General features: G+C 41.9%; 2 protein-coding genes across 3 annotated transcripts; both read left to right on the top strand.

Annotated features, from left to right (window-relative positions):
• Positions 1–4,567: 4,567 nt before the first annotated feature.
• LOC140381230 (G2/mitotic-specific cyclin-B2-like) lies at positions 4,568–6,669 on the top strand. The gene is made up of 7 exons (XM_072465267.1): positions 4,568–4,660; positions 4,788–4,898; positions 5,189–5,635; positions 5,702–5,938; positions 6,015–6,155; positions 6,351–6,461; positions 6,535–6,669. Exons 1-7 carry the CDS (start codon positions 4,634–4,636, stop codon positions 6,643–6,645), a joined length of 1,185 nt encoding a protein of 394 aa, XP_072321368.1. The 5' UTR covers positions 4,568–4,633; the 3' UTR covers positions 6,646–6,669.
• On the top strand, positions 4,578–10,843 carry LOC140381229 (G2/mitotic-specific cyclin-B2-like). Of its 2 annotated transcripts, none has more exons than XM_072465266.1 (7): positions 4,578–4,660; positions 9,123–9,233; positions 9,358–9,813; positions 9,880–10,116; positions 10,193–10,333; positions 10,529–10,639; positions 10,713–10,843. In XM_072465266.1, exons 1-7 carry the CDS (start codon positions 4,634–4,636, stop codon positions 10,821–10,823), a joined length of 1,194 nt encoding a protein of 397 aa, XP_072321367.1. In that variant the 5' UTR covers positions 4,578–4,633; the 3' UTR covers positions 10,824–10,843. The 2 variants fall into 2 exon arrangements, with proteins under 2 accessions (XP_072321367.1, XP_072321366.1); XM_072465265.1 differs by lacking the exon at positions 4,578–4,660 and adding an exon at positions 7,905–7,980.
• The last annotated feature ends 820 nt before the right edge of the window (positions 10,844–11,663 follow it).

Here is an 11,663-nt window from a genome sequence, read left to right as displayed (position 1 = left end):
CATAAAGTTTGGAAAAAGCCCTTAAGAATTTGAAAGGTTTTTTTTTAATTATCGATGTATTAATGCACATTTCACCAAATAACTTTCATGTAGTGGACCTTTTTAGTCTCGACTCAAATAAGAAAATGCGACTCAACGGCGGGTGGATAAAATATGTACAAATCCCATACATTTTACCAAAGATTTTCACACAAATTCAATATTAAAATGACCATAAACTTAAACTCTATAAGTTTAAGTTTATGGTGAACTTTATAAACGGAAGCAAAAAAACTGACTTTATTAATTTTCAGCTTCAAAAAAATGACTAAGTAACAACTAAATTGATGGAAAAATAACAATGATAAATTGCAGTTAAAATACAAATAAAGCTGTGCATTAGTTTATTACGTTTTGGTAAATTGAACTTTTCAGGAGAGATTTTACCATTTTTGAGCTCAAAATTCACTCGCCGTTGAACTGATTTTTAAGTTCAACTCTTCCTTTAAAACAAATGCACTTGATATTCTCACACGATGGACTTGGGTATTGTAGAAAATGTACAGTTTTGCTGATTATCTTTGTCTCGTGGACCGTTCAAGCTGTTTCTGTCTCGTTTTTTCCCCCGTTCACAATCGACGAAACACAAAAGGTCCAAAAATGCATTCGCAAAGTCGAGTCGAAGTCGCTGCTGCCATTTTCTAATTATTGCTGTGGTGTTATTAAAGCTGCACTGCGGAGCTTTTTGGTGCTTGTCGTGTCCATGGAGATGTCATTGCTTTGCCCGGAACGTTCCACTCTACGGCATGAAACGTCTCTAAAGTCACGGCTGTTTTTATTTTTCAAAAACGTGGGCTCGCCTCTTCACAGATCTGACATGTAACAAAGTAAGTTTAATGCCTTGGCGTGGGACATTCCTGGGGAAGCAGTAATATCTCCATGGAGACGAGCAGTTGGCGAACACACGAGAAAATGTACGTAGTGTTCCTTAGAAAGTGGCAGTTTGTAGCAATTTTTATTTAATTTTTTGGTCTAAATTTGTCAGTTTCAGCTGTTTTTGTTAGGGTTTTATTTGTAAAAGATATTAATTTATGTCTGGAACACATTTCTAGAGAAAATCCAGTATTGACAGTTTAAACCCCAAGAGCAGGGTCAAATCTGCCAAAAAGATAAATAAATACAGGGCTAAAAAAAGCAGTTTTACTCTTATTTAGTTTCACATCGTTTCGACTTTTGTTTTTATTCTGGTTAAAACGGACCAGTTTTATTTTAGTTTTGTCAATACTTTTGTTTGTTAGTTAAGGCAGTTTTGAACTACCTGATCTTTTCTTTTATGCATAATGAAAACATGGCAAGGTGCTTTTCCAGATCCGACGCTTTTTTCGAATTCAACTTTGTTTGTTTTCTGTTCGAAGTAATAAACGGGAAAACTGGACAGAATCACACTTTTTTATGCAAATGTCGAGTGACTCTTTTCTTTTTATGTTCACATTCGAGTCACTGTTTGGTGCTATTTGTAAGTACTGTCACTGCTACCACTTTATTCCTGAGATTCAGAGTCGGCGTGATGTAGAACAGTCGTCGCTTTGCCCGGAATGTTCCGCACTATGGCATTAAACGTGCCCGTCTCCATTAGAGCTGCGCGATATTGGTCATTGTAGAGATTATGGCTGTAAATCGCTGCCATATATCGAGATGATTGCGATGTTTGAAGACGCAATCATTTCAGTTTTGTAAAAATGTGTTCACGGTTCAATGTTTTAGTCAACAATGTTGTGAAATTGAGGTTAATTTAGAAATTTAACAAACAAAATTGAGGTTAATTTAAAACAATCTTGAATAAAATCTGCCTTTTTTCAATGTTTTCATCTCTAAAACGGCACATTTCTGTCCGATGGAGGCAGATGGTGTTATTGCAACGTCGATACGTTTGTGAAGTGCAGGAGACGAGACGGCCAAGTTACAGGTCAGATCTGTGGAGAAGCGACCTGCGCTTCTTGATCCGATTGATCCGTTTTGATGCCATTCTGCGGAGGATTCTATAGACGCAAAATCCACTCAAACAAAGCCCTGTTTTTCCCCAGTTACAAGTTTACACATCGTTCACTGGTTATTTTTGTCCGAAAGTCTCAGAAAACTACAAACTCAAACTTCAACTATGAGATTTCCCGTTCTTTTTTCCCACTGACTCAAAATAAAAAGGTACATTAAACATTTAAAAGCTTCCTCTGGGCTAATCTAACAACAACTGATCTGTTTCTGTCACAATAATTACAATGAATGATCACATTTTAGCTGTAGAGGGTCAAAATGTAAATTCTGCGACTCATTTATTATAGATACTAAACGAGTATTAAAGTGAAAACACGTTAGTACTTCTCTAGTGTCTGCTATTTATTTAAACTAAGGATTTACTGCAATTTCCTGTAGCATTATCGGGACAGGCCCATAAACTGCTGAGTTATTACAACATTTTGCACGTTTTTTGGACCGAAAACCACCGCGTTTTGGACATTTGTTGAACACAAGCATTAAACCTTCATTCTTTGGGGAAAAACGGACGTGAACTTGACTTTGAGAAAACCCCGCGAGCGTCAACGTGTCTGCACTTTCCCCCCGGCGCTGCGATGAATCTTAGCATTTCCCGTGGTCCAGATTTCCCGTTTATCACTTCAGCAGTTTTTGGGATCAGCCGGTTTGAGTCGTTCTTTTCCCCCTCGTGTTCCAAGCGTTAGCATCACCAGCAGCAGTCACTCGTCTTTTCGTTTCCAGACGTGTGTGTAGAACCCCGTAAACCGCCGTCGACACACACAAAACACACTGTCCCACTTGTGAATAGCGTGCGGATTATTTTAGTTGGAAAACGATGTAAAAAGAGAATTTAAATCATGTACTTATTTAACAGTTTTGAATACTTGAAAACTACATAAAATTTCTTTGTGACTCTTGGTTTTTGAAAAGCCTTTTATTCACTGACATTTGTCTAAATATTGATCCGTGTGTGTTTTTAATTACAAGAAAAGTCGACTGGCACATTTTAACGTTTATGATGGATTTGACGTTAAAGCGATCTGTAACTTTCAAAACTACTCCATGAAGTAGACGTGGACAATATATCAACATTTTGATAATATTGGGTGAATGTCGTTCTGAAGGTTTGAATATTGATTATATTTATAGTAAAAAATGCAACAAAAAGCAGATTAAAGATAAAAATTAAAAATGATGTGGTTATGGACGATATAAGGGGACATTTCTGCACTTTTGTGATTATTTTTTAAAGAAATGTCACATTTGTATTATATTAAAATTATATTTACATTTTCTATTACATTTAAAGACGTGTTTCAACACATTTCTGTTGGACTGATAAAACATCTTCTGAATATCGTCTTTGGAATATTAATTTTGGTCAATATCGCCCAGTCCTACCACAGAAAAATTAAAAAAAGTATTTTTCCTTCATCAAACTCATTTTGAGCACTGTAAAAGTGCTTAAAAGCTGTTGCACTTAAATATCAAATCAATCAAACACAATTATTTATAGTTATTTACATTAAGTTACTTTGTCCAAGTTATTTCTCTTGTGGATCAGAACATTAATGAAACATTTCCCTCTAAAGTTAATGTGTTCAAGTGCGTCAAATGGGGACTGGGATTTTTCTTTAAAAAGTACCAGGAACTGAAAAAGGTTCATACAGTGTGAAAACCCTCATAGAATATAGTCTTAAACAGAAGATCGTGTAATAAATGAAATAGACTTTCCCTTTGTGCTAAAAGTCTCAATGAGGCTCAACAAAGATTAAATTAAATGAAAACAAATTACTAAAATAAAGTATGTTCTAATCTAAAACATATTAACCAGAACTAGTTGTATTGTGTTTCAGGGCTGACATCAGAGCTCTTCAGCCGTGCACATTCTTATGAAGGTAAAATAATGTGGTGAAATGGGCCGATTCGATGTTCTCAGAAATAATCCCTGACTCTATGTTTGAAGGAGACACAGCATCAGATTAGGATTAGACCTGACATTACAAACACAGGCTGCAGCGAGGAGCGGATTTGCATACATAATTTTGTTATTGCATCTGCTTTATGAAAATATGAAGTCTAACACATTTACAAAAGCCCCTTGAAGACCGAACTAAACTCTTTAATTTCCTCTGTAACGTGTCTTAATAACCGACCCATGGCCATAAATGTCCAAAAACATGAGGTCAATTACACCCAGAATGAATGGTATCACTAATGTCAGAACGGCTCACATTAGATTATTTAAAATAATTATATGTAAATACATGAGAAACAATGTAAAATCCATAGAATACTTATGATAACAGAACAATGCACAGTACTGAAAGGAAATACACTTGGCTTATGAATATGAATGATAAAGACTTAAAATAACCAGATTTGTTGACGTTTACCTGTAGACTAGACGTCGCTCTGTGCGTCACGACGCAAACATTCTTAACCAATCAGCGTCGTTCTCCTCATCTCCGCAGCCAATCAGATTTCACGTCTCAGTATTTGAATTCCCGGAGTGTCGTTAGTCACTTGTTTACCTGCGCTAACCTTCACTTTTAACGCAAACGCTGCTCTTTTACGGCTGATATTCGTGTTGATTCACATTTGTTCCGCTGTCTGTGTTAAAATGGCTTCTCTGGAGGTCGGTGCACTTGTAAATAAAGTATTTTATTTATGTTTTGTTTTGGGAAGTGTATGCTAATGCTAGCACAATGGCTAGCATGTGTTGGCTCACTTAATGTGGATCTTTCTACTTTGTAAATGTCCGTCCTGTTTCTCAGCCTGGAGCCGACGAAAACCCCGTGCGTTTGGGCAAAGCTGCTGCCGCGGGGCCGAGGAGAGCAGCACTGGGGGAAGTCACCAACTTCCACACCGCAGCCGTCAACACAAAGGTCAGTCCCGGATCTGACCGTGGACCTGACCCTGTACCTGGCCCACGTGTGAGCCACAAGAGCGTCTGTGGTGAAAGCTCACTCCGTTTTAGCTTCACTTATGGCGATGCAGCGCTTTTGCTCGGGACCCATTCAATTATTAAACACATCTCTCCTAGATTTGAATGTCTCATTCATGGTCATTAAAATGTTAACAGTTGGGGTTTAAGGTCTCACTGTTGTGCATTGGAGAGTACTTTGTAGAGATCACAATTTGATTTATGAACGCTGAAATATAATATTATTCCCAGAGAGGAGCCACTAAATCCAAACCTGCTGCTGCCCTGAAGACAAAGCGGCCTGAGATCCAGCCTCCGGTTGTGAAGGCCCCTGTGGTCCCAGCGGCCACTGAGGCCACTGTGGCCCCCGAGGGCCCGCAGCTGGATGTATCCATGACCATGAAGGAGGAGAGCGAGCTGTGCCAGGCCTTCTCTGAGGTGCTGCTCACAGTGGAGGATGTGGATGAACAGGACTCTGACCTGCCTGAGCTGTGTTCCCATTACATCAAAGACATCTACAGATATCTGCACGAGCTGGAGCAGCAGCAGCCCGTGCGGCCGCACTACATGCAGGGCTACGAGATCACGGGCAGCATGAGGGCGCTGCTCGTGGACTGGCTGGTCCAGGTGCACTCCAGGTTCCAGCTGCTGCAGGAGACTCTGTATCTGACTGTGGCCGTGCTCGACCGCTTTCTGCAGGTGAGCTTCTGCGCTCGGGGCTGTGTCCGCTGGACGTGCTAATGCTAACGTAAGCTTCTGTTCCAGGTGCAACCGGTGCCGCACAGGAAGCTGCAGCTGGCCGGGGTGACGGCCATGCTGGTGGCCTGTAAGTTTGAGGAGATGTTCGCTCCTGAGGTGGGAGACTTCGCCTACATCACAGACGATGCCTTCAGCAAAGCCCAGATCCTGGAGATGGAGCAGCTGGTGCTGCGGAGCATCAAGTTCCAGCTGGGACGCCCTCTGCCCCTGCACTTCCTCCGGAGAGCGTCCAAAGTGGCCAGTGTGAGTTATTGTGAGGTGAGGGAGTGATTGTGTGTTTGTGCTCGGGTCTAAACGGTCTCTGCTCCTCTGTTCTCAGGCTGATATGGAGAGACACACTCTGGCCAAATACCTGATGGAGCTGACGCTGCTGGACTACGACATGGTTCACTTTCGTCCGTCTGAGATTGCGGCTGCAGCTCTGTGTCTGTCCCAGCTGCTGCTCCAAGAGCTGCCCTGGGTCTGTATTCTTTCATTGACTTGTAAATGGTGCTTTATTTACATCGTTTGTGTACATTGTAAATTATGCTCTTATCTGCTTTTTGTGGATGCCAAGCCTGTCGCCATGGTAACAGTAAACATGTTTAATTAGTTTGCTGTTTGGAGCCACACACAGGTGTCAAATATAAATGATTTTCTGACCCATTGTTCTCAGTCTCCCACGCAGCAGCACTACTCCACATACGACGAGGCGCACCTCAGGCCCATCATGCAGCTCATCACCAAGAACGTGGTCCAGGTCAACGACGGCAAGAGCAAGTTCAAAGTGAGTCCTTCTTAGGCTCATTAAGGGTCAGTGTTTAGTGACTTGTTTAATGATGTTTGCCTCTCTGTTTCAGGCGGTGAAGAACAAATACTCCAGCAGTAAACATATGAAGGTGGCCCTGATCCCTCAGCTCAGCTCGGCCGTGGTCAGGGACATGGCGGCCGCAGAGGACGACTCGCATTGACCAACCACTGGAACCAACCACTGTTTTGCACTTTATTTTTGACTGATGTGCTTTTTAAAAGACTGTTTTTAACTTTTTAAGTCTTTCCCTTAAACCTCATGACACTTGACAACATGGTGTTTGTCATGAATTCCACGTCCAAGAAGCAAATGTTTGGCAGAAATGCCAAATTGGAAACATGTCTGTGTAATCCCGCATTCATCCAGGAGTGTTCCGTTGTCTTCTGGACTTATTCACTTAGCATGGCAACTTGCGTCTAGTTGGAGATGATACAATAAAAGATCGAAATGTTGAGTAATCTTCTAAACCAGTGTGTACGGTAAAAAATGATAGCATCTGGTGCAGTGGATGAGGCTCAAATTCTATCACACTGTTTTTCAAACTTAAATGGGTGAAATAGTTTTTGTCCAATGTGATGGGTTTGATTTCACTGTATGAAAGTGGGTTCATATGTTTTATACTTGTAGTTTCCTGGTTTATTTGTTATGCATCATGCAGTTTCATTGTTCAAAGATGTATCTACAGTGTATAATATAAGTGCATCCTGTTTTTCTCTGGATGAACAGGAGACTGGTCAGTGATGGTTTAGTCATTGGTCAGTGCTTTCTTTTTTAGTTTTTATTTTATTTATTTTTTTCTTCTGGATCCCAATTTATTACAGCAGCCAAACTATTCCTGGAGTGTATATACATTTATTTTTTTTAATCTACCCATGTTTCTTTCTCAGTTTGTCCTATGCATTTGAGAAAAATGAAAATGGCTGCATTCATGTTTGCATCGATGCAACAAATTATTTTCTTGTGTATATTTGTCTTTTTACTAAATTAAGTGAATTTTAAAATGCTAAAGTACCTGGATTTTAGAATGAGATATTACAGAAACAAAAGGTTTTCTATCAGTGAACAAAATTCACGGACTAGGAACATGCTTTGGTGACAGTAGATATTTGAACTATTTTAAACTTTCTTAAATACGGGGAAAAAGTCCTCAATGTTGTAAACAAAAAATTTAACCCCATGAATATTTGCATATTAAAGACAAATATTCATCTCAAACAAATTAAGGCCTAGCAACAAACCAGAATGATCATAAAAAGGATATGGGCGTGTCTTTAGAAGGTATAACACTTTCCACCAATCAGCTCCGTCCTTTTAATCTTAAGAGCCAATCAGATTTCACGTCATTATTTGAACTCGCACAGCGTCCTTAGATTCACGTTGTTTACGTGCTCAAATCTTACTTTTAACGCAAACACCGCTCGTTTTAAAGCTTCATTCTGGGATTTTGTCTCCAAACACTGTTGGGAACATGACGTCTCTCGAGATGCGCGGTCTGGTGAGTAGAAAAGGATTTATTTCTTCCATATTAATGTGTTTTTTCCTGTAATGCCCGTGTGTGATGCTAATGTTAGCTGCTACAGGCTAACCAAGATAAAGAAGCTCGTCCCGTTAAACTCAAGACTGAGTTTCCCCTCAAACGTGACAAATCCAAACTGAAGCTGCTCCTGAACCTTCAGAGCACAAACTCGTGTCTGAACTCCTCGTGAAACTGTGTTTTTAACATCTGCTTCTGGTGTCACTTTATTAAAGTTAAAACAAACTCTGCAGAGGAAAGTCTGAATCATCATCAGGCGGAAATCTGCTGCTGCAAAAGACGGATTGTTTCAAACCTGAAGACAATATCACTTTAGGGAGTCGTAATAAAATGTATTAAACGGCCCATTAAAATGTATTTTGAATTGGGCTGAACGAAGTGGTTTTGGCCTTTTTCCTGTGTTTTACAGCCCAAGAGCTCAATAGTTCATTTATCAGAATCAGAAAATGTTTATTGCCATTGTCGATGAACAGAATTCACAAACAACAGAGGAACTTGCTCTGACGTTGGACATAAACAAATGAAGTACTTAGGCCCCCTTCAGCTCAATACTATTATTTTTGAAGATTCTGGAAATCAGGGCTGAGACCAAAATTGTGGTCATCGCTTTATTCTAGCCATTCTCCCTTCCATTTATCGATTAGTTGATTAGAACGTATAATGGCCTGTGAGTTAGATTTGTGTGAAATTATACCCAGATAAAGTAATTTAAGGAAGTCCTGTTGGAGAATATTAACAATAGTGTTAGTGAAAAACACAAATTGTATACACTTCCCCTGTCTGTGTGATTCCTGCTCCGTCTGAATAACAAAACCTTCTCTCGGTTCATGGCGCGTCTGTCTAGTCCAGGTAATGATTATTCCATTAGTTAACTGCTGTATTTCTATAATCCATGAGTTGTGATTAATCAACCTTTTGCAGCCCTTCAGGAAATGCACAATTTAAAAACCTTTTCGAGCCCCAAAACAAACTGCATGTAAATTCATAAATCGTTTCCCCTGTTCAACAGAAGCTACAATCATTTGGCATGTCACACATCCTTTTTGGACCAATGTAAAGGTGGCCAAACGTCTCATTAGTGAATAAAAGTGTTTGTTTCTCAGCCTGGAGACACAGAAAACCCTGTGCGTTTGGGCAAAGCTGCTGCCGCGGCGCCGAGGAGGGCAGCACTGGGGGAAGTCACCAACTTTAACACCGCAGCCGTCAACACAAAGGTCAGTCCTGGTCCTAAGGTGAACGACATGACGCTCTGAGCTTTAGCTGGACCTTTTCTCAGCCCTCGTTGTCATACATTAGGCTTTTTGAAGTGACCACAGCATCATACTCTTGTCTGTGCAGAGAGGAGCCACAAAATCCAAACCTGCTGCTGCCCTGAAGACAAAGCGGCCTGAGGTCCAGCCTCCGGTTGTGGAGGCCCCTGTGGTCCCAGCGGCCACTGAGGCCACTGTGGCCCCCGAGGGCCCGCAGCTGGATGTGTCCATGACCATGAAGGAGGAGAGCGAGCTGTGCCAGGCCTTCTCTGAGGTGCTGCTCACAGTGGAGGATGTGGAGGATGTGGATGAACAGGACTCTGACCTGCCTGAGCTGTGTTCCCATTACATCAAAGACATCTACAGATATCTGCACGAGCTGGAGCAGCAGCAGCCCGTGCGGCCGCACTACATGCAGGGCTACGAGATCACGGGCAGCATGAGGGCGCTGCTCGTGGACTGGCTGGTCCAGGTGCACTCCAGGTTCCAGCTGCTGCAGGAGACTCTGTATCTGACTGTGGCCGTGCTCGACCGCTTTCTGCAGGTGAGCTTCTGCGCTCGGGGCAGTGTCCGCTGGACGTGCTAATGCTAACGTAAGCTTCTGTTCCAGGTGCAACCGGTGTCGCGCAGGAAGCTGCAGCTGGCCGGGGTGACGGCCATGCTGGTGGCCTGTAAGTTTGAGGAGATGTTCGCTCCTGAGGTGGGAGACTTCGCCTACATCACAGACGATGCCTTCAGCAAAGCCCAGATCCTGGAGATGGAGCAGCTGGTGCTGCGGAGCATCAAGTTCCAGCTGGGACGCCCTCTGCCCCTGCACTTCCTCCGGAGAGCGTCCAAAGTGGCCAGTGTGAGTTATTGTGAGGTGAGTGAGTGATTGTGTGTTTGTGCTCGGGTCTAAACGGTCTCTGCTCCTCTGTTCTCAGGCTGATATGGAGAGACACACTCTGGCCAAATACCTGATGGAGCTGACGCTGCTGGACTACGACATGGTTCACTTTCGTCCGTCTGAGATTGCGGCTGCAGCTCTGTGTCTGTCCCAGCTGCTGCTCCAAGAGCTGCCCTGGGTCTGTATTCTTTCATTGACTTGTAAATGGTGCTTTATTTACATCGTTTGTGTACATTGTAAATTATGCTCTTATCTGCTTTTTGTGGATGCCAAGCCTGTCGCCATGGTAACAGTAAACATGTTTAATTAGTTTGCTGTTTGGAGCCACACACAGGTGTCAAATATAAATGATTTTCTGACCCATTGTTCTCAGTCTCCCACGCAGCAGCACTACTCCACATACGACGAGGCGCACCTCAGGCCCATCATGCAGCTCATCACCAAGAACGTGGTCCAGGTCAACGACGGCAAGAGCAAGTTCAAAGTGAGTCCTTCTTAGGCTCATTAAGGGTCAGTGTTTAGTGACTTGTTTAATGATGTTTGCCTCTCTGTTTCAGGCGGTGAAGAACAAATACTCCAGCAGTAAACATATGAAGGTGGCCCTGATCCCTCAGCTCAGCTCGGCCGTGGTCAGGGACATGGCGGCCGCAGAGGACGACTCGCATTGACCAACCACTGGAACCAACCACTGTTTTGCACTTTATTTTTGATACGCCTATTAACTTTTTAAATCAACTCTTTTAAGCTTGATCAGACTGTTTTTTTTTTTTTTTTTTTTATAAAAGGTGAATTTTTAATAATTTATTACTGAGTTCTAGCCTGTTTGTAAAGTTGTGTTTTTGAAAGATTTTAAATAAAAGTACTTAAAAATGTATGTTTCTTTGTTTGAGCTGCTGATTTTTTCCCTTCAAACTGGTCCAGGAGCAAGAACATTTTAGAGCTTGAATGTGATCAGCTAAACTACTGCAACAATCAAAATCAAATCTATTTCCTAACATGGTTTGAATGCCGGTTTTGTACAGAAGATTAGATGCAATGTGAAGATGTTGTGTTTTATAGTCTTTATAGAACACTTTAATAATATAGTCAGTAAATGATGCAGAGGAGTCGGTGAAAGCTGTTAAAAGCCCTTTAGTTCTTTAAAGCCGACTCTAGTGCGAGCCTCGTCTCCTCAGGCACGAGTCAAACCGCTCCTGGGGATTTGAGTGTAAATGTAGCTTTGTCCAAGACCTATTGTGACCAACACTTTCACGTCTTATAGATGACCATTTTACAACAAATTAAATGTATTTTTGTAACGCCCCAAATTACAACAACAGTTGCCTCTGAAGGTGAAAAAGCAGATTAAACAATGTCCAAAGGACCCTCCTTCTCGGCCAGGAAAAAACACAAAAAACCTTGGGAAACCTGGAGGAGTTCCACCGTGAAGGAGATGTCTGACTCACAGGCGGATGCGAGGGAGACAGTGGAGCTGGAGCCACTCAGGAGGAGAACCAGCTCTTCCAGGC

This window comes from Eucyclogobius newberryi, unplaced genomic scaffold, assembly GCF_026437365.1.
Source record: "Eucyclogobius newberryi isolate DKJ021-1_F unplaced genomic scaffold, fEucNew1.0.hap1 SCAF_5, whole genome shotgun sequence".
In the NCBI taxonomy this organism is placed as follows: domain Eukaryota; kingdom Metazoa; phylum Chordata; class Actinopteri; order Gobiiformes; family Gobiidae; genus Eucyclogobius; species Eucyclogobius newberryi.
Note: the sequence above shows the minus strand (reverse complement) of the source record. Positions and strands in the feature narration are given on the sequence as shown.

Coding starts and splice junctions, on each gene's coding strand:
- LOC140381229 (XM_072465266.1), top strand. CDS start 4,634: ATGGCTTCTCTGGAGGTCGGTGCACTT. Junction 10,117..10,192: donor GAGCGTCCAAAGTGGCCAGT/GTGAGTTATTGT, acceptor CTCTGTTCTCAG/GCTGATATGGAGAGACACAC. Junction 10,640..10,712: donor ACGGCAAGAGCAAGTTCAAA/GTGAGTCCTTCT, acceptor TCTCTGTTTCAG/GCGGTGAAGAACAAATACTC.
- LOC140381230 (XM_072465267.1), top strand. CDS start 4,634: ATGGCTTCTCTGGAGGTCGGTGCACTT. Junction 5,636..5,701: donor TGCTCGACCGCTTTCTGCAG/GTGAGCTTCTGC, acceptor CTTCTGTTCCAG/GTGCAACCGGTGCCGCACAG. Junction 6,462..6,534: donor ACGGCAAGAGCAAGTTCAAA/GTGAGTCCTTCT, acceptor TCTCTGTTTCAG/GCGGTGAAGAACAAATACTC.